The sequence below is a fragment of the Manacus vitellinus genome, unplaced genomic scaffold (genome assembly GCF_001715985.3).
Source record: "Manacus vitellinus isolate BGI_N305 unplaced genomic scaffold, ASM171598v3 scaffold_24_pilon, whole genome shotgun sequence".
Taxonomy (NCBI): Eukaryota; Metazoa; Chordata; class Aves; order Passeriformes; family Pipridae; genus Manacus; species Manacus vitellinus.
Genome location: NW_021939798.1, coordinates 208,305 through 233,790, shown reverse-complemented (window position 1 = coordinate 233,790; position 25,486 = coordinate 208,305). Strand labels below are relative to the sequence as shown.

Here is a 25,486-nt window from a genome sequence, read left to right as displayed (position 1 = left end):
TATAAAATTCTAGGCCAATATTGAGTCTATTCCTAATAGCTGTGATCATTGTTTTACCACAGGGTTACAAGTAGCCTTCAGATTTTCCAAGCACCAGGATCAAAGGCTCCAAGATGAGTCTCTGCCTTGGTTGTGTCAGACAGTGCATTATCTCTCAACAAGCCTTTCCTGTGTTGCTGTGGAAGAAAGTCATCCCCCCACTCACTTGTAATCCCCACTCTCACTTCTAGTCGTGACTAAGCTGCAGAGAAATTTGTAATGTTGCAGTTCTACCTTGGTAAATTTAGCTGCTTCCAGTAGATGGCATTCCAGCAGTGCAGTCCTGATCTAGATTAGTTCCTATCCCTGCTTGGGCTGCTGAAATAATCCTGTTACCCTGTGCGCAGAAGTGGACTTTTTTTTCTCCTAGCACCCAAAATAAATAGAGTTAAAACGCTCTCGCTCTTTTCATTTCCTACCCAATAAAAGATGTTATTTCTATTTTATGCATTTTATAGCACTTTCTTGTTTTATTTTTGATGTGCTTAACTCCACGATCACTTTATTTTGGAAAATTTGTCAAGACGCTGAATTCACAAATCTGCTAACCACTGGGCACTGCTCTTTGATGTGTGAAATTTCTGCCCTCAAGTTATGTATCTGGGCTTTCTGTGTGGCAGAGGGGGAGAGTGAGGCACTGCACAGCAGCTCCACAGCAGGCAACACAGAGACCAGTTACAAGAAGCAGCTGGTAATTTTAACTGATTAATTACATTTCAAATATATTTGGTAGGTTTTTAGGTACATTCATCTGTATGGTCACAAAAATACTGTAGGCAGATACGCTTGCATAAAAGCCCCAAGCCAAATATGAAAGTAACTTTCTTTACTGCTAATGTCAAAGTTAGTGCTGACAAAAACACATTACTTTACTGACTGCACTGGGGCACAGCATCAGTGGGCATCACAGCCCTTCCCCACAGATCTCCAGAAACCAGTCTTTGAAACAGTTGTCTTCAAGTCAACTCATTTATTGTTATTACTCATTAATCAGCAATTTACATTAGAAAAATTTTATGAGAAACATGGGTAGCATACTGCATTGTTTATCTTTGCATTACAATAAAAGTAAACTGGAATTTGTCATTATTTAACCATGCACTTGTGGATTTTAAGGCAAGACAAGCTGACTCATAAAAGACAATTCTTAGCATTTGATTTTGCTTCTGTTTAGTTAAAACACATTCCAATTCTTCCTCATTGACCTAGCATGGAATTTATTTACTTACTACCCAATTCACAAAAACAGACTAAAATTTAAATGTTCCTTCATGATTCATTAAAGCTTCTAGTTCACCAGGTTATGCACTTGTAGGGGAAAAAAAAGCTCAAAGTATTTTTCTTTGCAAGCTGTGGCTCTGTGTGTGTGCCGTGACCTGGGGAGGGGGTGAGGGGAGGGCTGGGCATGTATCCCAGGGGCATCATGGATGGGGGGGGAAGGTACCTGCTTCCATTTGGAATCTGTATCCTGACTCCTTTCCTGAAATAAGGAACCTAATGCAACCCTTGAGGACATGTCTATGTATGTATATACATTCATACATGTAGATATATAGATATATATAAGCATATATATACATATATGTATATACATATGTGCATGAATGCATATGTATAAATAGGCCTTTTATGGTTCTTGAAGCATGTTAGCATCCTTTTTGGAGCCCAAATAAGCACTGACCCAGGACAGGAAGCCTTATATGCCTTGAGGGAGGGTCTGACTGCCAGTCCTAAACTGTTACCACCAAAAGCTCTCTCAGCCTCCCCTGCTCCATCACCACTTGACCATGGCCATCCAAAATACTGACAGAGATGCAAGATTTCAGACGCTGGCAGGGTTATATGGTCGTTGGTTCAGATTTGGGGAATCAAATGTTTCACATGAAGTGGTCAAAGTAGTCCTTGGACTTGATTACAATGACTTGCTTATTTTCTTATTTGATACCATCTGGCAGTCAGTATTGTTTAGTTGATTTGGAACTGATATGTTAATTCAAAAGGAATGGAGGCTTGGGCTTTCTAGCTGGACTTCTACAGAAGTTGCTGCTCTCATTTCACCGTCTGCTGTTCAGAACTTTTACAAAGATTTGCAATTAAATCTTCTGTCTTTAGCATATGGTCAAAAATAACCTTCCATTCAGTGAGCAAACGAGCAGAACGATTAAACTACAGAGGCAACTGAGGGAGGGAAGCAGTAGCAGTCTTTGGAGTGTCACTGGTGTGACAGACGTTTGCATATCCCAGCTGCTAAATGACCTGTGTGGTAAAAAGGAAATTTGCCAGGGAAATTGTAGGGGCACGGGTCCTTATATAATAAGGAAAACACACGTTCTTCGTGGTGGTGGTGAAACAAAGAGGTTTATTTCAAATTCGACGCTTCCCTTTATACCCTGATATCATGTGACTTTCTTAACCAGTAGGGTTATCCATTTAGATGCATGCTCCTTTGGGCTTCTCTGCCCTGGCACGTCCCTCGTGCCTTGGACATGCCTCCTACATCACCCCCCTCTTAAATATCTAAGGAAGTCACGAAAACAGTGCAAAAACAACAGTGCAAACAATTAGAACAGTACATTGTAAACCACCAAAGCTTGCAATGACCCAGCACATCTCTTGCTTGGCCTCTTATATCTCTATGGTAAACTTTATAAAACCTTCTTATATTCCTAAAGGGTAGTGCAACTTGGAGAAATAACTTTATTAACCTAAAGGCCTTAGCCCAACTATGTATGAACTTATACCCTTTATTAATCTGAGGGTTTTTAAATAACTGGGGAGTTCAACTTTATTTAAGAAACAGGATAAGCTTAGCAAAACTAAATTTTCTTAAAGTGACCTTGTGGCGGGGGTAATGTTATTTTGTGAGGTGTTTTGTGTTTTAATATTTTTCCAGTCAAACAACTCTCTTTATTCATTCACTCTTCTCATTCATTGGCGGCTGCCACTCATACATCTCACACACATTCACAGATTTTTTACAGACTGCTTTTTACCACATTGGTCATCTCTTAATGTAAACCTGAAACCTGAAACATAAATATAACTCTTTTATAACTTCTGCGTTACTCTGGTTCTTGCTGCTGGATTGTGTACCTAAATAGGGTTTAACACACCAGTTCTTTTCCTGTAGCCACGCAGGTGTAGCCTCATCCCCAAGTGACGAGATCTAACGGTCTTGTCCACTGCCCTGAATTCAAGTTTCTTACCATGATCGGTGGTTCGGGGAAGGCACAAGCCTGAGGCCTGTGTTGCTTTTCATACCCACTTCTTTCAGTGCTGTCACAATTTAAAAAATTGATAACATACATAGTTTTTTACTATGGCTACACAGATTCTCCCCCTTTTTTGTTGTTCATTGAACATGTGTTTCAGTGTGTGATGTGCTCTTGCAATAATTGCCTGTCTTATGGGTTAGTGTGGAATGCTTGTGACGTGAGAATTTTCCTATTTGATAGGAAGTGAAACCGATTTATTATTAGTGTTAATCTGCTTTGGGGTACCAAAGGTTGCTAAGCAACTAAGCCCTCCCCAGATGTGCTGTTACCCCTGCCTGTGGGTCACTGGCATAAGCAGAGCAATTCTCCCTAAAATTGGCTAGCCACAAGTTGTCTTCCAATCGTGTGGCATACTTATCAACTGATCCTTCCCTGTTTGCTACTTTGCTCCCTCCCGGCAGAACCATCCTGGATTCCTCCTCCTCATCCCCCCATTCCTCCCCCCCTGTGGCCCCAGTGAACCCGGTTCCCTGTGGGGGGGTGGTGGTGGGTGGTGGAGGCAGTGAGGGGACGGGGTTACCTCCCCCTTTGTGCCTATGGGTGGGGCGGCGCTGGGGCCGGGAGAGACAAGTCAGTTTCTGGTCCATGTGGCGGGCAAGACGGTGGCACCCACCCCTGGGCACGTGGTCAGCGATCATCCACGGTGTGGGGTGGTAAATATGCTGGGTTACCCCCCCATCGCTATTACGGGGCCCTCTGCGCTGGTCCCATGGGCTGGGATATCGCATCACAGGCCCCGTCCTCTCCTGCCGATTTGCGTCCCCTTGGCTCCCGGTCCCTGACCCGAAACTTAAGTTACGAACAGCTCTTCTCCCTCCCCCCGCTGGACTTTGTGTGTTTGAGCTCCTACACCTAAAAGTCGGGTTGTTGCCAGCAGTGTGAGCGGGGGTGTGTGTGTGTTGGCGTTGGATGCATGTGTTGTCCATTCGTGTGCTCTGCTTAGTGCAGACATTATGACTTGCCAGGTTGGAAAAGCATTGTTAGCTTGGGGGTCTCCCCCCTGGGCTTTCAGTTTTATAAGGTTTCCTATTTTGTCCCATATTGCTATGTGAAGGGCTTCAACTAATGGCAGTTCAGGGACAGCTGCCTTAATAAAGCGTACAATTCTGTTAATTCCGTCCTTGTGGTTTGTATATGATATGGTTTTAGCAGGATAGCCAGTGCATCTGTGTCCTGTGATATCTCAGTGGAGAAAAAATTTCCCATTTTACCTTTAAGTCTCGGAGCTGTAGACGTACTCTGCTGGAAAGTCTTTGTCTATTTGCTGGCTTCTCCCGGTTCTTGGTCGACTGGGTGCGCGTGGGTGGCGGAGGCGCTGTTTCTCGGCTGCGGCAGGCTCGTCGGTGCGGGCTGCGGTGGTTGCGGGTGCGTGGCGTCTGCGACGGGTGGCTGTGGCGGGTGCGTGGCGGCGGGCGGTCCTAGCGCTGGTCTGGCAGTAAAAAGCGGCGAAAAGCAGCGAAAAGTTCCTTTGGGGTCTCCGCTGCTTCTGAGTGGTTTTTCCTCGGCTTGGAGGGTCTACGTTGTCGTCACAGACAGGCAGGGGTCGGCAGGAAGCAGCAGGCTGCAGCAGTGAGCTGCAGCAGTTTCTGGCGGTGGCGCTGAGAATGTTAGAAGGTGGCAGCGGCGGAGCTGCTTTTATGCACATGGTCGAGCCGTGGCAAGAAGTGGGTAGCGGAGCTTCCCCGGCAGTTTTAAGGTGTTCCGCCGCCCGGGTCTCCGAGCTGCGGACACGGCACCGCTTAGGGAAACGTCCTTGCCGCGTGGGATGTTGGCGCTGCCTCTCAGCTTGACTCACCGCTCCGGTGTATGTTGGACCCCACTCTGCCTCTCTGACTGCCTCGATCTGTTGGTTTTTTCTTTTCTTCTTTCTTCTTTTCATTCCTGTGCACTTTTCCTAATATTTTTGGAGCTCACTAAACTAGGATTGGGTTTCTCAGACGCTCTGAGACAACGACTTAAAGATGTCTGTGTTTTTTTCGGTGAAAATTCCCGTCTCGAAATAAGTGAGATGATACTGGAATTACTGAGTTTTTTACCTGATTCAGGATATGCTAAACTGACTTAATATAAGTCCAAAGTCCCAAGTTTGGGTGCGCCATATGTAGGGGCACGGGTCCTTATGTAATAAGGAAAACACACACTCTTCGTGGTGGTGGTGAAACAAAGAGGTTTATTTCAAATTCGGCGCTTCCCTTTATACCCTGGTATCATGTGACTTTCTTAACCAGTAGCGTTATCCATTTAGACGCATGCTCCTTTGGGCTTCTCTGCCCTGGCACGTCCCTCGTGCCTTGGACATGCCTCCTACAGGAAATAGTTTTTTTGGGGGGGAAAGCATCTCGGCTTGTGTATATGTCACTGAAACCACATCTGTGAGTCACTCACACCTGCCTTTCATGTGGAGAGCAGGCAGAGGCAGTGCCACTACTTGGTCCCTGTGCCCAGGCTGAGGACCAGGTTGACTGTGCTGCGGCTGCTGCAGCCACACATCACGATGCTGCTGTAGGCCCCAGGTAGGGCCCACTCTGGGCTGGATTTAACGCCACCTGGAAAGGCTGTCAGTGCAGTGATGCCCTGGGCATTCCTGCACTGGAAGAACCAGTGATGCAGCTTCCAGTCTGCTCTGTCTCCACCCATCCCAGCTGGCAGCTACAGCAGGAAGAGATGAGAGGAGATAGGAAGTACAGGGAGGTGCAGGCATCTTCCTCACAGGGTGAGAGTCTGGTTCAGAGGACACTAAGGGTCAGATTCACAGGTATGTATGTAATTGTCATAATTCTGGTATGTGTGCAAGGCCTCCATCACCCTTACGCTGATGTTTCCCTTCAACAGAAACAACCTGGGAGCGGCCAAGTAGTGTGCCTGGGACTCCAAAGAGCCCTGTGTCACAGAAGAGTTCTGCAGGTAGTGTTTGATGATGTGCTTGACCACTATGCAATATGTGAATCTGCTTCTCTGCTACTCAGCGAAGCAAAAGAAAATGCTGTGATACAGTGGGATGTAGACTTGATGTACATATAGAATCATTGACTGGTTTGGGTTGAAAGAGACCTTAAAGACCATCTTGTTCTACCCCTCTGCCATGGGCAGGGACACCTATCACTAGACCAGTTCCTCCGAGTCCCATACAACCTGGCCGTGGACACTTCCAGGGATGGGGCAGCCTCAGTGTCTCTAGGCAACCTGTGCCAGGGCCTCACCACCCTCACAGCCAAGAATTTTTTCCTAATATCTGATCTAAATCTACCCTCCTTCAGCTTAAAGCCATTCTCCCTTGTCCTATCACTGCAGGCCCTTATCCAAAGTCCCTCTCCAGCTCTCTTATAGCCTCTTTCTGTATTGGAAGGGGCTCTACGTTCTCCCTGGACCCTTCTCTTCTCCAGGCTACATGGTCATGAGAGTGTAGCAGAGCAAACATGGTGGGGCTTTCCCTTCTGATATGTCTTCTTGACTGCTGTTTCCGTGCCAGTCCATCTTCTGGTTGGGTGTCTGAAGTGTCTGCTTAAGAGCTGAGGTGGCTCCCCCTCAGAACACAGAGGCAAAAGGTAGCCCAACAAGCCCTTTCCCAGTCCTGCTTTCTGATGGGGCAGGGAAATTAAATAGCAGCAGAGGCACGTGGGCTGGCTGATGCTCTTCCATACACAGAGAAGTGTTTTAGCATGTGATAGCAACAGGGTTGACCACATCACCTCTGTTCTGACTGGAGATTGCAGGAAATCAAGTAACAGAATCAGGTGCATAACTGTACTGAAAAGCTCTGGGTACTGCAGAATGACAGAGCAAAGCAAAAGTTACTCTGGAATAAAAAGTATTATATGTAAAGTTCGTTGCTGCCAGCTGACTGTAAATAATGCAGGCAAGAGGATGTTTTCCATAGAAATTTTCAAATCGATGTCCCTCTTTATCAGCAGATCTGAGTGGAAAATCTGCTTGAAAATTGTGCAGTTTGCTGTAAACAAAGGATCTGTAATGTAGTTGAGTATCTTGTTTTAACTGTACTTTGAGCATTATTCTTTGCTCAGTATATTAAAAAAGAAATGGCAACCTACAGCTGCATACATGAAACATAAACATCTTACAACGCTTGCCACCTTGATGTGAAAACCCAAATCCATTAAACTAGTGCCTTTTATGGATGCCAGGTGCCTACCAAACTACTCTGTCACTCTCCTCCTCAGCTGAATGGGGGAAAAAACTATGAGAAAAGGTTTGTCAGTCAGGATAAGGCCAGAGAGAGATCACTCACTGATCACTGTCATGGGCAAAACAGATTCCACTCAGGAAAATATCCTATTTATTACCAATCAAATCAGAGTAGGGTAATGAGAAATAAAACTAAATTTTAAAACACCTCACTCACACCCCTCCCTGCTTCCTCGGCTCTACCTCACTCCTCAATTCTCTCCTTTCTCCCCTCTCAGTGGTGCAGGGGGTTGGGGAATGGAGGATGTGTTCATCACACATTTTCTCCACTGCTCCTTCCTCCTCAGGAGAGGAGGACTCACACTCTTCCCTGCTCCAACATGGGGTCCCTCCCACAGAAGACAGTCTTCCACAAACTTCTCCAAAGTGAGAGGCTGCAGTTCTTCACAGACTGGTCCCCACAGGGCGCAGTCCCCCAGCAACAGGCTGCTCCAGCATAGGTCCTTCCCATGGGGTCAGTCCTTCAGGAACAAGTTGCTCCAGCATTGGTCTCCCATGGGTCACAAGTCCTGCCAGCAAACCATCTCCAGTGTGGACTCCTCTCTCCATGGGTCCTCAACTCCTCAGAGACACTGTCCCTGTAGCATGCCCCCTAGCAAAACATGGCTGCACAAAACCAGCGCAACATATCCCATTTGTTCAAACACATCATTTTACCAAACAGTGCCATGGGTACTGGTTTGAGTCTGGAGGTGTCTTTTTCTTGTTTTTTTCCAGCTCAGTAACTCCTGTCATAACTTCTGATAAGAGCCCACTGCAGGGTCCTGAGCACAGAGTGGGCCCATGGGCAACTGCCTGTTTTGTCCTTCTGCAGAGTCTGGTTCTGGGGTCTGTCTGGCTCACATTGCCAGCCTGTTGGGATGGGGGGAAGCATCCATAGTTTCTTAGGCTGGAGGCAGTGAACACTGTTGAATCAGAAAAGGCACTGTGATCTAGATCTGCATATTGAGTTATGAGATAGGTTTTTAAAATGTGCAATTTTTTATTTGCTACCAGCAGCAATCCTGATGACTCTCCATCTGTTCTTACAGTGAATGGCTACTACATTTCTGGGACTCCGGTACACCAGCTTGACTCTGGTCATATGAACCTCCGAAAAGCCAGTGGGGATCCCCAGGTAAGTTTTTGGGAAAAAGCCAAACAACAGTATCCAAGAATAAATGGGTCTTCACTTAAGTAGTTTAGGAATCCACCCAGAGCAGGTGGTCAAGAGCCATCTTCTTTTAGAACCTGTCAGATCAGACAGATTTGTTGCATGTGGAATAGTTAGTCTTTGTGTCCAGCTGGTAAAACAGTAAAAAATGCCAAGACCCTTTGGATTTTTCTGTCCCATGACTCCTTTCTGAAAAATCCACAAGGCCACTTCAGTCACTAGTAACAACCCTACAAATTTTCCTGCCGCTCCAGCCTGAAGCCTGGGCCTGTGTCCAGCACAGTCCTCTCTCTACACTCCCACGTCTGCCCATGTCTGTATCTCATTGTATTTTCTTGCAGCTCCAGCTTTCTGTCCCAAAGACAGTATACAGAAAGAATTTGTCCAAAGCTTTTTTCTCAATGACTTCATCTACTCCGGCCTGTCCTTTCACAGCCCCTCCTCAGTGCCTCACCCACCACATCACCCTGGGCTAACCTACAACCCGTGGACAGCCAGCCTCCCCCAGCCTGTTTGTCCAAATTTCCAATAAATATCTCTGCACTTTTTCTTGCACCACATCATGTCCCTGCGAGAGTCTTCCCAGCAGGTCTGCAGATGCAGCACAGGGCCCTCTTCCAGCTCCTCCCATGAAACTTTTCGGTCTCTGCCATCACCATATTACCATGTGACTACCACAGCTGGTGGGTTGCACTCCAGTTGGGTTGTGCTTCCTCACCCACTCGTTCCCCCAGTTCCTTTGCAGTGCAACTCCTTAAATACCCACGGGGAAATGCATGTTTGACTGGTGTGCTGCTGCCACGTGGGTGTGGCTTTGGTGCTATCAATGTCTTTCTGATGTTCCCTGTTTCGTGTGTTGTCTGCCAAATGCCCCTCTTTGCCTCAACCCCCTTTCTCGAACACTGCCTTTTAACTGGTGGCCTTCAGCCTGGCCCTCAGGTGGTCTGTCTCATCTAGGTCAGTATTTCTGGTTTAGGTTCATGGCATCTCTCATGATACAGTCCAGCACTTTGACTCCCTGATTGTTCCACATCAAACATCTTGCACTTAATTGCCCATGCTGCTGCTTCTCTCAGCACTTTGCCCAGGCTGGAGACAGAGTGAGCACCTTAACTAGGGCAAAAGCATTTTATAAACTTACCAGACACCCTGTCCACATGTCTGCTGTGACTCCCTCAGAGAACCCAAATAAACTTGTAGGGTGTGACTTCCTTCAAAAAACCCTTGTTAATCCTTGTGCAAAAAAAAATTCTCATGGTATCCAACCCTCATGGTTTTTCAGTAGGCTTGAAACACAGGTCAGATTAACTGACTCCTCCAGAACTTCCTTTGTAGCAACATTTGCCACCTTCTGTTTTTACAATGTTGAGTCACTCGAATTCATAGACATCTTTTTAGTCAAATTCACATCTGAGATATGTGGGGAGTCACAGAGTCACAGAATGGTTTTGGTTGGAAGGGAGTCTAAAGACCATCCGGTGCCAACTCCCTGCCATGGGCAGGGACACCTTCCACTATCCCAGGTTGTTTCAAGCCCTGTCCAACCTGTCCTTGAACACTTCCAGGGATCAAGGGGCAGCAACAGCTTCTCTGGGCAACCTGTGCCAGGGCCTCACAGGGAAGAATTTCTTCCTAATAACTAATCTAAGCCTGCCCTCTGTCAGTATGAAGCCATTCTCCCTTGTTCTATCACTCCAGTCCCTCGTCCAAAGCCCCTCTCCAACTTTTTGTATGCTGCTTTCAGGTACTGAAAGTTCACACTAAGATCCCCCCAGAGCTTTCTCCAGGCTGAACAACTCCAGCTCTCAGCCCTTCAGTGCTATGCACTGCTTTGCTCAAATGACTCAACCATCAACCTGTCAAAAATCCCTTTCATGACTTTTTTCATTCCCTTCATCGTCTCCATGATATTTTCTTTCCATTGGTCCTTTATTACAGGTTTTTCCAAATGGAAGTCCTGGCTTCATCCCTACTTTGAACCTGCTTTGAACTAGTTTTGAATCTTTAACTGGCTGTTGGTGTCATTAATTCTCAGAACAGCTTGTGTCCACGCCCACTTGGGAACCTGCTTTTCCTGGAAGCTGTGGCAGCTTTTGCAGAAGAGTCCTTAGTAGGGAAAACATCTGATCATAAACTCTTGCTTGCAAGAAGCTGTGCTCTACACCCTCAAAGTCTTTTTGGCCCGTCCCTTTCCTTGTGTATTTTGGGCCATCCCAAACTGCTTTACTTTGACTGCCTCGTGTGTTCCCAGTACAGGCTGTTTCCCACTGTGGAGCAGCTCCCAGGCATTTGCTGGGGTGCTTTCTTAGACCTGGGTAGCAGCCACCATGCAAACAAACGCTGGCAAGATCCCTCTGGCAAGCTCAGCTACATTTCTTGGAAACAGGTCAAGGGGGGAAAAAGCCACAACTGAGAACAACGCAGAGCTGTGCTGTGCTGGGCGCAAGGCCAGCCCTTGTTTATGGCTTCCTAGAGAGCAGCTAAGTGCTGCCTGTTCAGGTTGTCACAGCTGCCACCAAGGGAACAGCAGAACAGCCATGGAACTGCATGTGTGTGGTGCTGGGCATGATGCTGCTGCTGGGCATCAAGTCCCAGGATGAGCACTGGGTGCCTGGGCAGTGGGATATGGGGTGGGAGTCCCCGACACAGCCCAGTGATGATGCCAGGAGCGACTTGTGTGCTGCAGATCAGCTGTCACAGCATCTGAGCTCCACCAGGGATCCCAGCATGTACCCTGCAACAGGGACAGAGGGCACTGTCAGCCTGGGGGGACTGCAGGGCACTTTTGTGTCCCTGTCCCCAGGGGGGGCACAATGCCACCATTCCACAGGCAGGCAGGAACTGTCTGATGGCAGGACACTGCCACCATCCCTGTCCCCACTGGGGCACAATGGCACCCTGTGGACCCCAGGACCCTTGTCCTCATCTCCAGGGGGGGTACGGTGGCATCCCACGAGACGGCAGGACACTGTCACCATTCCTGTCCCTAGCAGTGGATGTCACCATCCCACAGCATGGCAAGACCCTGCCACCATTCCTGTTCCTGTCCCCATATCCAGGAGGGCAAAGTGCCATCCCACGGGACACCAGAACCCCTGTCCCTGTCCTCAGGGGTGTGTGATGTCCCCGCCTCATCCCATAGCAGAGGAGGACACTGTCTCCATCCCTGTCCCCGACAGCGGGTACCATCGTCGCACGGCACAGCAGAACCGGTTTCCGTCCCCGCGGCGCTTCAGCCCGGGGCCGCGCAGCCCCGCGCGGCGGGGGGGGCGGAGCCCGCGGCGTCCTCCTCCAGTACCCCCTCCGAGCCGGGGCCGGCCGGTGCTCATGGGCCTCCTCTCCCCGCCCGCGCGCCATGCTGTGCGAGAGCGGCCGTGATGATGCGCTCCGGTTCTCTTCGCAGAGCCCGGGGTCCCCGGCGGCACCGCGGCGGCAGAGCAAGGAGAGCAGCCTGACGGTGAGTGCGGGGGACCGGTCCGGGGGGAACCGCCGGGGGCTCCGTGCGGCTCCCCGAGCAGTGGGGCTGGGGGAGGCGGGCGGAGAGAGCATCCTTCACTCGGCATTTTGGTGTTTAAACCCTAAGAAACCTGGGGAGGCTTTGGGATCGGTGTCCTAGGCAGGAGTCCAGGCGCATTTTCCCGTTGATTTCGTTGGTTCTAGGATGAACGGGAGGGAACGCGGTACCTCAGACTGTGAACCAGGTGTCCTGAAAAAACTTCATCTGATCACCTCCCCCACAACCACAGCTTCTGTGTCGGGAAAAGCACTGAAAGGTTGGAGAAATACAAACAGCGGAGGTTGATCGTTGCTCTGCCAGGGCAGGAGGTTTATTTTTTTCTCAAAGAATCTGTATTTTTTTCTCAAAGAGGTGTCAGAAGGTTTCGTGTGCCAGTGTCCAAATGAAGATTTCTGATAGGTAGTATAAGAAAAGGTTTTAAGTTTCAGTATGAAGTTAATCTTACATTTGCTTTTAATATTTGATTAAATATAATTGACTCAATGAAGAGACTTTGGACAAGAACACATAGTGACAAGACAAGGGACAGTGGTTTTAAACTGCAAGAGAATAGGTTTAGATTAGATACTAGGAAGAAATTCTTCCCTGTGAGGGTGGTGAGGCACTAGCACAGGTTGCCCAGAGAAGCTGAGGCTGCCCCATTCCTGAAAGTGTTCAAGGCTAGGCTGGATGGGGCTTGTAGCAACCTGTCTAGTGGAAGGTGTCCCTACCCAGGGCAGGGAAGTTGGAGCAAGGTGGCCTTTAAGGTCCTTTCCAACCCAAACCATTCTATGATTCTATGTTATGAATAAAGATGTTCTCAGTATCATGATTACAGACATTAATATCTTTTCTGTGCTTGGTGACCTCATCTGGAACACAGTTTGCACTTCTGGGCCCCTCAATGTAGGACAAACGATTAAAAACAGAAAGGAAAACAAAATAGATGAATGAAAGTGGCTGGGAAAAGAAAGTTTTATTTAAATGGAAATCCAAACAAATGAATAGATAAATTAATTACAGTGATAAAGGTGAGGCAATAACCATACTTACAGCTGCAAGCATTGTCAGGATATCAGATCCACAAGAGCAAAAGGAATAATTCAGTATTATACATCCCTGTTAATGTTACTACAAGGAGGAGATAATTGTCTATATTATCGCACTCAACCTGTGGATTTATTCATCAGTAGGCTGGGTTGCTGGTGACAGAGACCAGGATTTGAAAGGTGCACATGCAGGTGTCTCTGACTGCAGAGTGGGTCAGTCACTGCCATGCAGGTACAGTTTTCTATGGGGAGAAAAAATCTTGAACAGTTTTTGAAAAAAAACACTTGAGTGATTTTGATACTTGATTATCAAAATCAGTTGTTGTAAATGTTATTACTGTAATTAGCATATTGGGAGAGTGGTATGGTTTGAAATAAGTATAAATCTGTTGGTTTGGACATTTTCGCAGATCTCCTGGAGAATCAGCTGCTCCTGGGGGCTACAGTGGCTGGAGGAGGAGGCATGTCCAAGCCCCCAAATGCAGCCCTTGCCTACTCAAATCAGTGGGGTAGGAGCAAATCATAGGCTGAACATGGTGACCAGAGGGACTAGACATCGTTACAGGGTGGGTTAGACTGGGCTACAGGGCACAGCACAAGTGCAGGAGTGCTTGGTTTTTTGCAATCCCCATTGTTTCCAAGGCTGTTCATTGAGGGTGGTTTTTCATATTTGCTAGCCCACGTGCCATCAGGTAACATCTGCAAAGCAAGAAAGTGTGTGTTATGTCAGGGTCACTGAGCGTGCATTTCTCCAGCAGAAGTCCAAAGCTTTCAAGTAGAATGCATCAGACAGAGAAAAATAAGCTAATTTTAACAGCTGTTTGCTCCAAGCCATTGCCTCCATCTAGACAGCATTGTGAAAAACAAATCTCATATGGAGTGTAAACTGTAAAACAATATAAGGTTTTCCCCTGTCTCCTAGGAGGTTCTGTTTGCTCAGCGCCTCTCGAGCTGATGTGTGGATGATCTAGTTAGCAGAGCTGCAGGGCATGTCCTTAGCATGCTGTCAGATGCTTTTCCTTGGTCCGTAGCTGTGCTCAGGCAGAACCTCTTCTTGTAGAGGGGAATTTTATGGTTAGCTTTGAGGCTCTTGGTCCATCAAACCTCCCTCCAAACTGGAATCCTTTGGCACACAAGCTGTGGACATCAGGTGATGTTCACTCTGAGCAGCGGCTGCAGCCAAACTATCACTGTGTCATTGCCTTCAGCAGAGGAGTGGGAGCTCGTTCCCATCTTCTTCAGAATGCATCTCCCTCTTCTACATCCAACCAGCATTTAGGAGCACAGCTTCTGGAAATCCTGAAGGCAGGTGTGAGCTGGAGTATTTCCCATCTATGTGCACCCAATAAGAAGAATAATCTGGTGTTTCCTCTTTGGTGAGTGAATGTTACCAACACAGTCTTCCATTTTTTTGGAAGGGAAACCCCAACAGGGTGTATCAGAGGTGTTAGGAAGCTGCTGGTTGCACAGAATATGGCTGCTTACTTAAGAAGCAGCAGTGCAGATGTGTGGTCTGCTGGTTTTGCAGTGAGTTTCAAGGTGCACTCACTACTTTTAGGCTGGATGGTTTGCTAGCTGATTTCTGAAGAAGAGATCATTTACGATAGGCGAGGGAGAGTTAAATGGAGAATATGCAGGGGGATATCATCTCAGGAAGAGATCTATGTATCGCTTGAAGAGCAAGAAACTTGCCTGATTATAAGGTGTTCCTGAGTGTGGGTTTCTTTCTGAAGAATTCTTTAGTACCTTGTCAAGATAGTGCAAGACTTGGAAAGTGCTGGTGTTCGGATTGCATGTGTTGGACACATCAATGAACACGTGCTGCAGATGGGAAGAGGGGCAGCCTACGTGCAGGAACTTTGGATTTCCTGCTGCTGTGCTCTGCATCTGACACAACGTTAATGAATGCAAGGTTGTGATGAGCACAGGGTGAGGCTGCACATTCAGCACGGTTCTCCCCTCTGCCCTGGGGCTGACTGCATGGTAGATACTGTCAGAAACCCCTTGGCTTGGCAGGGGGATGAATCACCTCTGAACCTTTCTACAGACAGACCAAGTAAAGAGGGCTCCTGAACGCTTTTGGCAGAATCTTCCCTTTGAAATAGGAAGGAATCAACGCATTTGTTAACAATGAGGACTTTGGTTGTCTATTCTTCCCTCCTGTTGTACCGTAGCTGCAGCATCACCCTGCCAGCGCTAAAACCACAGGCAAAATAATGATGTTGAAGCTACCTAGACACAGCCTAGGCATTCCTGGGCTTCCCTGTCTGGGGAGAGTTCAAACTGCCCAAGCCTCTATCTGTGCCCAAACTCTTATGAGATCTCTTCCAGTCTTTGCATTTGGTTGTTTTACCCCAATGGTTCCATTTGCAATATGAACTGACTTAGTGGAGTTGGATGTTGTACTTTTGGGGTCTCAGATGACATTGTAAGGAAGATACTGAAGTGAGGCAATCTGGCACAGCTTTGCTGTGTTAAGGTGCTGTGAATGTGCAGAAATCAGGAAAAATAATGTGCATTTTTAAGCTGAAGAAATGAGCAAAAATGTTGCCCTGCTTTAGTCAGTTCACCATGGCACAGTAAGCTTACCCGCTGTCTACTAATTTATTTATGTAGTATCTTATGTAATAAACATGTAGTTGATTATCTAGGCCTTGATCAAATTATTATTGTTTTATTCATGTTGCTTGGCAATGTATCGTTTACTGGTGAGTGCTGGTAGCAACTTCAAAGCCTCCAGAGACTTTGAAATCCAGGAGATTAATATGCATGTCCAACCCAAAAAAGTTTGTTGCTTCTGTGCAAACCCTGTGCATTCACCTGGCTCCCTGTGTCTTTTCCTCTTCTGTCACCCTTTTGTGTCTCAAACATAATGAAGAGTCACCTACAATGTAAACAGCTCATTTTGCCATGACTACCAACGTGCTCATGGGAATAGGAGCTGAAATATTTAGCTATTAAGAGTATAATTGCATTTGATTATGATCAGTACACAGGCAAAAGTATTTTAATCCATTGAGTTTGGCATACAGCTTGTCAAGAGAAATGTATCAATTTGTGCTGCTTCTCTGATCCTCTGTGTGTGTATGTGTGTATATGTGTGTGTGTCCCACCAAGCTTTGTTGTCACCATGTTTTTACCAGGATGTCTTCTCTAACTCTGTACCTTTTTCTGTCCTCATGATCCAGTGACTCTTTCACAGATTTTCTGGTGCCAAGCATGGCCAGGGGCAGATGGAAGGACAAGCTGCTGGGAAGATTTGCTCAGCTCATATTTGGGAATTAGCCCTGTTAAATTTCCCTTTGCTGCAAGCTGACAACAGCCATTATTTTTGTTAGTGAAGAGGCTGGATGAGAACTTAATATCATGGTGAAGCTGATTATCACCTTGGCTGTCCCGGTGGAGTCTGTGAGAATGTAATGCAGGTCATCACACCTTGTTTTCTCTTCATGTTCTGTGACTCCATCATTACCTGAGATATGTGTTTTAATTTGTTTTGTTTTTTTACTGGCAATTACACCTGCAATAGTCAACTTCTGCAAGCTTTTGTTAGGCCTTGCTGGTGAGTCAGCATTGTTGAGAGATTAGCACTGCCATGGGTTTGAATTTGGACTTGCACAGCGCCTGCCCAGCTGTCAGGGATGTGACTAGTGAGAGTGTGGTCCCTCACGATTAGTAAGGGCAGTGGTCCCTTATGTGGAGGGAACGTCACTGTTCGTGGGACTGATCAAGCTTTTTAGTGCTGTCAGACATGGGGACATCATTGTGAGATGCTTTGACTGTCTTTACCATCAGTCAAGAAGCTCATCAGTGGGACTAAGCTGGTGAAATAGAGTGCTTTTTTCAACTATCTTTGCTTTTAGAAAAAAGAAAAGTAGCATTTCAGAGGGAGAACAGAGAGAGGGGGAATGCCATGCTCTCTCACCACTACTAGTGTGTGGCTGTGTCTTGCTCACTACCAGCCTGGTGTTCCCCTCCTGCTGGGAAATCCTGAGAGGTTTAAGAACTGTTAGGAAATACAAATCCAAGAGCTCTTGTTTAAATATAACAAATCTGTGGTGATGAAAGGAGAGAAAGATCACGAGATTTCCTATGCAGTCATATATAGTTTTTAGTAATATTTCTAGAGTTTTGAAACTTTCCATGCCCCTGCTAGGACTTAGTGTAGAAAGGTATAAGTTTGGTTAAGTTCTGTTTACCGCACAAATAATTCTTTCTTTTTTTTTTGTAAGACTGCAAAAGCTTCTGCATTTTAGTTTTCTAATTCTGACATCAGTTCCCTTTTAAAAGTGATACTAGACCCAAATGGCCTCAGGACTCTGTCCAGACAATTCAACATCATTTCTAGATAGTCTTCTGAGAAGTGAAGAATGTTTGATTTATTCCTAAATCTTTGAGTCTGATGACATTCTTTGAGAAACATATGAATTAATCCTACTCTCATCACCTGTTGATGTGCATACTCACTGTTCCTCTTCCTGCTGCATGCGTGGAGTTCAGTCCACTGCAACGGGGCACCATCACGAGTCCCAACCTGGGCATTTCCAATGACTCTGTGGTTAGTGCTTCAGGAAATTAACTTTAAGACTCACTGTGATATCACTAATCAGCAGTTTCCAACTGACACAGATTTATTTTTTTGTGAAACAGGCACTGCCTTTAGCAGAGAATAGGAATTTCCCTTGCTGTTTGTCTATGCAGATTTTTACACTGTAGGGAACAACTTGTGTGCCACTGTATGTGCTCCCCACTGCACATCACCTCCCTGTCCTGGTGCACAGTGCCATGATGCAGAGATCCAACTTAGGATATTTTATGTTTCTATGATTCTGTGATGCCTGGTCTTCTGGTCTTTTGCAAAATACACTTAGGAGGTGCTTGTTTTCCCCCTTCTCAATATCCAGTGTGAAAATGTTGGGCCCTAGAAATCTGCCTTGAAAACACTGCTGTCTTCATGGGAAGCACTTGGTCATTTCCCAGTTGAAATAAGTCATCTCGGACAACACAAAGCACACTCAGCACTGTGTTTCCACAGTGGACATCCCAGCCATTCTTTGTGAGACCACCAGTATGAGGATAGTGGAAACCAGAGTAGCTGTCCTTTCACCAATGCTGTATTGGTGCTTGTGGTGGGGAGATGTGAATCACTTCCAGCATCCTAAAACTTCATGCAGTCTCCTTAACTCTTTTGCCTTGTGCTGCTAACTGTTTTTAACTTGAGCTAAATCCTGAGTTCCTGTAGCTTGGCAGTCTGCTCTCGAGAGTCAGCATCTTGTCCTGGGTGCTCTGTATTGTGTAAGCATACAGAATGGCTGTGCTCAGGGCAATGTTTCGTGCAGGCTGCCAGGTAGGAGGGACTGGAGTGGCTGAAAGTGCTGGCATGCAGGTGTCGTGAGATCATACAGATTTTTATTCAGTGAATATGAAATACAGCATCAAAGACAGAAATCCTCAAATCCAGAAGCTGCGTAAACCTGTCTTGACACCATGTACCTTAATGTGGTTCCTTGTAACATTGCCATTGCTGACAATACTGCATCTCCCCTTCTCCGTGAGGATGAGCTGCAGCATTACTCACTCGCGGGAGTCAGTTTGCCTTCTGTGATATGTGACAGTGATTGTGCAGGGGTTCTGGAGGCCATCTCATTTTTTTGAGGCAAAACTAACTGCAATATGTGGTATTATTTGAGAACTGGTGTATGGTTGTGCCAGCACAGAGGCATGACCAAGTACCAGTGCAGCCCATGCTCAGCAGTGGCACTGGATTTCATAGGATCATAAGAGGAGTCATAGAAAGACTTGGGTTAGAAGGGACCTTAAAGCTTATCTTGTTCCACTTCTCTGTCCTCCCTTGGCAGGGACATAGACCAGGTTGCTCCAAGCCCCATCCGACTTGGCCTTGAACAATTCCAGCAATGGGGCAGTCACAGCTTCTCTGGATCTGATGATCTCTGAAGCGAGGCGAAGTCTGTGTTCTGTCAGGCCTTGTTCACCAGCCCAGTAGTGGTCCAGGCCAATGTTTATCAGACACTGCCTGAAAGGAATAGTTTTGCTGAAGGTTTCCAGACAGTATTTTTAAGACATTTGGGATGATCAGTTTGAAGCTTCCTGGCAGGGGAGAGAGGAGTCCCCTAATGGGGTGTTGAGCCAGCGCTTACTGGCTCATGCCAGAGCTTTGCAGAGCCTGCAGGCATCTCTGCACCCCCCCGCTTGCACCAGCTGTGCCCGGGGGACAGATGCCAGCTCCTCTCCTGGGGGAGATCTGCTCATGGGCTTTTAGTTTTTTGGTTATCCCTGAATGGGGCCCCCTGGTGGTCTAGTGGTTAGGATGCGGCGCTCTCACCGCCGCGACCCGGGTTTGATTCCCGGTCAGGGGACTTCCCTGGGCAGATGGAGCTCGTCAGCCCTGTAAGGCCATCCATCTAAGAGAAGGTCACTCTAAACAAACCTACGTCCTGAGGACCTCGCTACCACCGTCCGAGCTCGCTCAGCCCCGGCAGATGAACCTTAGGATTAAAGGGTGGGCTCAGTTCAGCACACACTGTGTCTCACCTAAAAAATCCACTGCGCAGGCTCGAAGGGTAATGACCTTTCCCAAATCTTCGTTCGCGAAGACTGGCCATGATATCCCTGAATGGAGAAGGGAAGGTAACCCTACCTATCTAAAAAAAAACAGGGCAAGATGGGCTTGCAGTTTTCCTGAGAGAACTTTGCTGGCAGGGAAGGGACAGGAGAGGAAAACTTCAGCAGAGATAGAAGGTGTCGTCAGTGAAACATCTCTCATAGAGGCTGCAGTGGTGACAGAAGTCAGCATGGGGGCTGAGAGGCTCATTGCAGCAGCACAGGCAAGCCCAGCTGAGTGTGACTACAGTGGTATGTCCCCTGGCTTGTCTTCAGGGAGATGTCTGGGTGATGGGGAGCACTGGCGCTGCTGTTGCATGGCCATCTCACTCTGAACTGAGCTGATGTTCTGTAACTCCTGATGTAACTCTTCTGACAGGGAACATGTGGGAACAGGGAGGGCGTTTGCAGTGTTGTCTGTTGCTGAGACCCCGTGGCCAGTGGAGGCCGGTGCTGTCTGGAGAGGCTGGCTCTGGCTGGAGATGATACAGGCTCTGGCTGGAGAGGCTGGCTCTGGTTGGAGGTGCAGGGTCACTAGTGCATGGCTGCTGCCTGCAAAGCCTTGATCTCTGACCTCCTGCAGATCAGTTTTGAAGCCTGATGGAAGCTGGAAGGGAAGACTCATGGTTTAGGATCTAGCTGAGGTGACAACCAAAGACAGTGTAGGTGCAGGGTCCTCAGCCTGTTTTGAAGTGGACTTGGCGTGCTCTGGGCAGAGTGATTTATGTAGAGCAAGCTCTTGCATCACTTACAGGAAAACTGCTGAACCTCCAGCCTGGGCAGATGGCAGCAGAGCCAGTGTGGGTTTGTAGGAGCAGCCTTGTATCAGCTAAAGGCTTTGTCTGCTTTGCTCTGGCATGGGGGGTTTGCACTGTGTCAGCACCCGCATCCTTTCTGATCCTCTCTCAATAGCCCAAAGGCAGACTCACTGCCTGTAAGCACTGCCTTTGGGTCTGCCTATGCAGCTGTGCTAACCCTGCCCACAGCTTTGTGTATGGATTTCCTGTGAGCATTAACTGATCCAAAACAAAACCCCACACCCATACAATTATATCTGTGAGTCTCCCATCCCCAGTATCTGTTGGTTCCTTGATTAATACCCAAGTACTCTTAGTGTCTTGTGACCCTGTGGGTGCACTGAGAGAGACTGATCTTAGGGACCTGCTCAGCAGGGAATTGGGGCAAGCATTATAAACTGGCAGTGAGCTCTGACTCTTACTGGTGCATCCTCTGAAGGGCTTGGCTGTGTCCAGAGTTGTTCTGCAGCATGTTCTGCAGTAGCTGTCATGCTCTTAGCCTTCACTGTGCTTTTATCAGGCTGCATGTTCCACTGCGATAACTTAATGAGCACTTGGGCTTTTTTATGCCATTGTTTAATGACCATGTGATGAGTCCTGCCTCACAGATTGCTGTGGTTTTTGCAGACTGAAGGCTCGCTGACCTCAGAGAGCCCCTGTTCCTTGTAGCAGGGACCATCACTTTCATCTGAAAAAGTCTCTGAGATAGATGGAAGGGCTGTGCACTGAAAAAATAACCTGTTTTTTTGTAATCCTATAGGAGACTGGCATAGCCGAGGTTTTTTGCTGAGATACGCTGTTCGTGCCTGCAGTGCTTTCTGATGCTCACTGTGTTTCTGTGTTGAGGGTGTGCTCAGGGTATTTCACATCAAGTTTTTTAACACAGTTCTTAGGGATCTGGGAGAACTCCCCACATGGTGCTTTCCAAATCCAGTAGGTTTCCCTCATGTGAAACGGGTAGTTTATTTTCCTCTGAGCTGACGCTCCTGCTTGCATAGAAGAGCTTTCTGGGAATACTTAGCTGCTGTTTCCATGCAACAAGGAATTTTTCTTCACTGGCATGCATTCACTGCGGATTTTCTGATGGGAAGTGCATGGATATAAACTTTCATTTGCATATTTCTCATCAACAGCTAAATTTCATTGCTGTCTAACTCCCTTTTTTTCTTATTTTTTTTTTTAACAGATCAACTGTGTGACTTTCCCCCACCCTGACGTAATGCCAGAGCAGCAGTTGCTGAAACCTTCAGAGTGGAGCTACTGTGATTATTTCTGGGTAAGTAGGCAGCCAGCCACATGCCATATTGAAGCTCCAGAGCTTCCACAAAAGTGGAACAAACAGCTTGATTTGTGGCACAAGGTAAAGGAGAATTTGGGCTGAGATACAGTGTGTAAGGGCAGTACCAGGGAGACTGGCGATGCCAGTGAAGATCTTGTGGAAACCATCTGACCAGTCTGAGATGTGGGCGATCATCAGAGAAGTGTTCAGAAAGGCAAGCACATCTGTCAGGAGATGGATTGGGTCAGGAAACGGGGAGGATATAGGACAAACCACACATCTCAAAATACCTCAGGCAGAAGGGTTGTGCATCAGGAAGGGGATGGAATCACAGAATCTCAGAATGGTTTGGATTGGTAGGGACTGTAAAGCTTGTCTAGTTCCAAACCTCTGCCATGGCCAGGGTCACCTTCCACTAGACCAGGTTGCTCCAAGCCCCATCCAACCTGGCCTTGGACACTTCCAGGGATGGGGCAGCCACAACTTCTCTGGGCAACCTGTACCAGGACCTCACCACCCTCGCAGGGAAGAATTTCTTCCCGATATCTGATCTAACCCTGCCCTCTGTCAGTTTGAAGCCATTCTTCTTTGTCCTGTCACTCCAGGCCCTTGTCCAAAGTCTCTCTCCAGCTCTCTTAGGACCCCTTTGGGCACTGGAAGGAACTGTAATGTCTCCCTGGAACCTTCTGTTCTCCAGGCTGAACACCTCAAACTCTCCCAGCCTGTCTCCATAGTAGAGGTTCTCCAGCCCTGTGACCGACTTAGTGGCCTCCTCCGGGCTCGCTCCACCAGATCCATAGGTCCATGGGATAGCAAGGTGGCTGACAGGGAATATTATTTCAGTGTTTCCCAGAGCACAAGAGCTACGGATACACAAGGAAGCAGGGGATGTCCCTTCTAAAACAAGGAGATAGTTACAAACTGTATTTTGAATTCTAAAACTCCCTCCCATGGGATATTCTGGAGGTCAGATAAGAAATGAGGTTTTTAAAGGATGAGGTTTGTGAAGGACAGGCCTATTTGTAACTTGAGTAGTTTTAAGACAGCCTGCAGCATGAGAAGTCTTCAGTGTCTGGTTCTGAGTGTGCCCTCTCATGCTCAGCTCTGCTTTCAGGTTCCTAAATCAGATTAAAATGATGCAATAATCCTTGGAGTGTGGAGCTGATAGAAAAAGGCTTCTACTGGAAAACTTTTCTTCTACTGGAAAATATTTTTTTGGGGTGGGAAGAATACTACAAATAAACAAATATTACAAAAGAAGTCAACAATGAAGATTTTAGGAATTCCTTGTATGTTTTCTGTTTTAAGTTATTGAAACGTTTCCGTCTTAAAAAAAAAGTGTCAGTGTTGGATGCTCAGCAGCACGTCCTGTTGGGCTTCCCCAATGCTGGCGTGATGGCTGATATCAGGGACTTGCTACAATACACTGTCATACTTGCAAATGGTCACATTATCACAAAACTTCCTCGGTTCCTTCCAATCTTCTAATCCCAGTGAACCCTAAATCATTAATGGCATACAGACTGATTTTATGCATGTGTCTTACAGAAGTCCCTCTCTTTCTTGGTTGCCTTTATTAGGGCTCAGCCACTGCTTGGCTCTTTGGGTTGGTTAATCTCACTCTCAGTGAAACTCTACTTAAAGCTGCCTTTCTTCAGCAGACTTTTATCCTCCCATAACTCCACTCCCAGGACTTTCCTCTGCTTTGGCCTTGTCATCCATGGTATGCCCACAGCTCGCCCTCCTTGTTCCATCAGCTCCACTCCTCCTGCTGTCTCAGCTGGCTGGTCACCAGTGGGGCGTCCTACCAGTCTCAAGCTTTGATTAGTGTGGCATTTTTCTCTAGGCAATTGTGCAGCACCTAAGGGATTGCAGCAAAACTGTAGTACTTAGGGAAATGTTCTCTGAGAATTTGTTTGTTGGGAAGGGGGTAGGAAATGAAATACTGAAATATGAACATAGAGAGGAGAGAGAAAAGAGGCAGCAGAGAGAAAACTCTGTTGGTCCTTGTAGCAACACTGAAGTCAGTGGAGCAAAGGGTCTGCTGGGCTGTGTAGGAAACAAATGGTGAAGGATGGGGTGTATGATGCTAATCTATGGGACAAGTTGCTGGTTTACCCTGTTCTACAGCAGATCCATGCAGACTGGCTGTATTTTTCTGAGTACAAATCAGGGTCGAACTTGGCAGTCGTTAAAGGTCATTTAGGGCTGCGTTCCCCCTGGAAGGAGCAGCAGTGTCCCCCCTCTGCCCCAGCAGTTCCCCTGTGCTGGCTCCAAGATCCCTTCTTTTTGCAAACTGAGCCCTCGGGGCTGACACTTGCCCAGTGACATTACCAGCTATGAAGGGTCATGGGCAGAAAGGACATCAGTGCTGCTGCTTTGACCCCCACATCATTTTATGCTAGCTAAAAATAACTGTAAACTTCCCTGTTTAAATTAAAAAAAAAAAAAAAAAAGAAAGAAAAGGAATCGGAGGAGGGGGAAAGAGAAAGTGTTGGGCTACTCCTTTCAGAGGGACTGAGGTGCTGTGGCCATCAGCTGGTCTCATAGGAGGGTTCCTCAGGCCCCACTGCTGGGCAGCTGCTGCTGGGAACCACGTCTTTCTGGGTTTAGTCCCCATAGCTTTTTGTTGAACCTCCTTTTATTTCTTTCAGGCAGATAAGAAGGACTCACAAGGGAACAATACTGTGTCAGGATTTGAAATTCTTCTTCAAAAGCAACTTAAAGGGAAACAAATGCAGAAAGAAATGGCAGAGTTTGTTCGAGAAAGGTAACTAGCACTTTGTTACCAAATATTTATGGCAATTGTTTTTTCCTGATTTAGATATTCCTTCAGTACATTAATGATATCTCTTGAACTGCATAAAAGGTATGCTACCAATTCTTAATGAACATTTAATACTTCTTTAATGTCTATCCACACTCTCCAGCCTTCCCCAGCTCTCACTTGTCTCTCCTGCTCTGTCTGTCTCAGTTGTATTGCACACAGGCTGTCTGTTTAGAGGGAACCGAGGTTTTAAACTGCAGCTTCAAGGAAAAAACATGAACATGGAAGAACCAGAGTGGTCATGATACTTAGAAGGGAAGTATTTTGTCTGAAAAATAGAGAAGCAATTTGTTCACGTGGAGCATAGACACAGTTTCCTAGAGGAAGATGTAAAAAGACATCACCTGGGACTTAAGCTAGTTGCAGAATCAGAATGGTTTGGGTTGGAAGGGACCTTCAAGATCATCTTGTTCCAGACCCCCTGCTCCTCTGGACAACCTGTGTCAGGGCCTCACCACCCTCACAGCCATGAATTTTTTTCTAACATCTAATCTAATCCTGCCCGCCCTTCTCCTGTCACTCCAGACCCTTGTCCAAAGACCCTCTCAAGCTCTCTTGGAGCCCCTTTAGGCACTGGAAGGGACTCTAAGGTGTTCCTGAAGCCTTTGCTTTTCCAGTCTGTCTCTCAACCTGTCTCCTGAGCAGAGGTGCTCCAGCCCTGTGATCAACTTAGTGGCCTCCTCTGGACTCACTAAAACAGATCCACTTAGATTGAACCCACAGTCATAAAGACAGATGTTGCTACCA

General features: G+C 47.0%; 1 protein-coding gene and 1 non-coding gene across 2 annotated transcripts in view; both read left to right on the top strand.

The window, feature by feature from the left end:
* GAS7 (growth arrest specific 7) overlaps nt 1-25,486 on the top strand; it is a 106,865-nt gene that overhangs the window by 54,116 nt on the left and 27,263 nt on the right. The window contains exons 3-7 of the mRNA XM_029960025.1: nt 6,147-6,218; nt 8,549-8,634; nt 12,074-12,127; nt 21,820-21,909; nt 24,567-24,682. Of these exons, the coding sequence (XP_029815885.1) occupies nt 6,147-6,218; nt 8,549-8,634; nt 12,074-12,127; nt 21,820-21,909; nt 24,567-24,682 (418 nt within the window). The remainder of the gene's footprint in view (nt 1-6,146; nt 6,219-8,548; nt 8,635-12,073; nt 12,128-21,819; nt 21,910-24,566; nt 24,683-25,486) is intronic.
* TRNAE-CUC lies at nt 19,521-19,592 on the top strand. The gene has a single exon. It is a non-coding gene; the product is annotated as a tRNA-Glu (tRNA).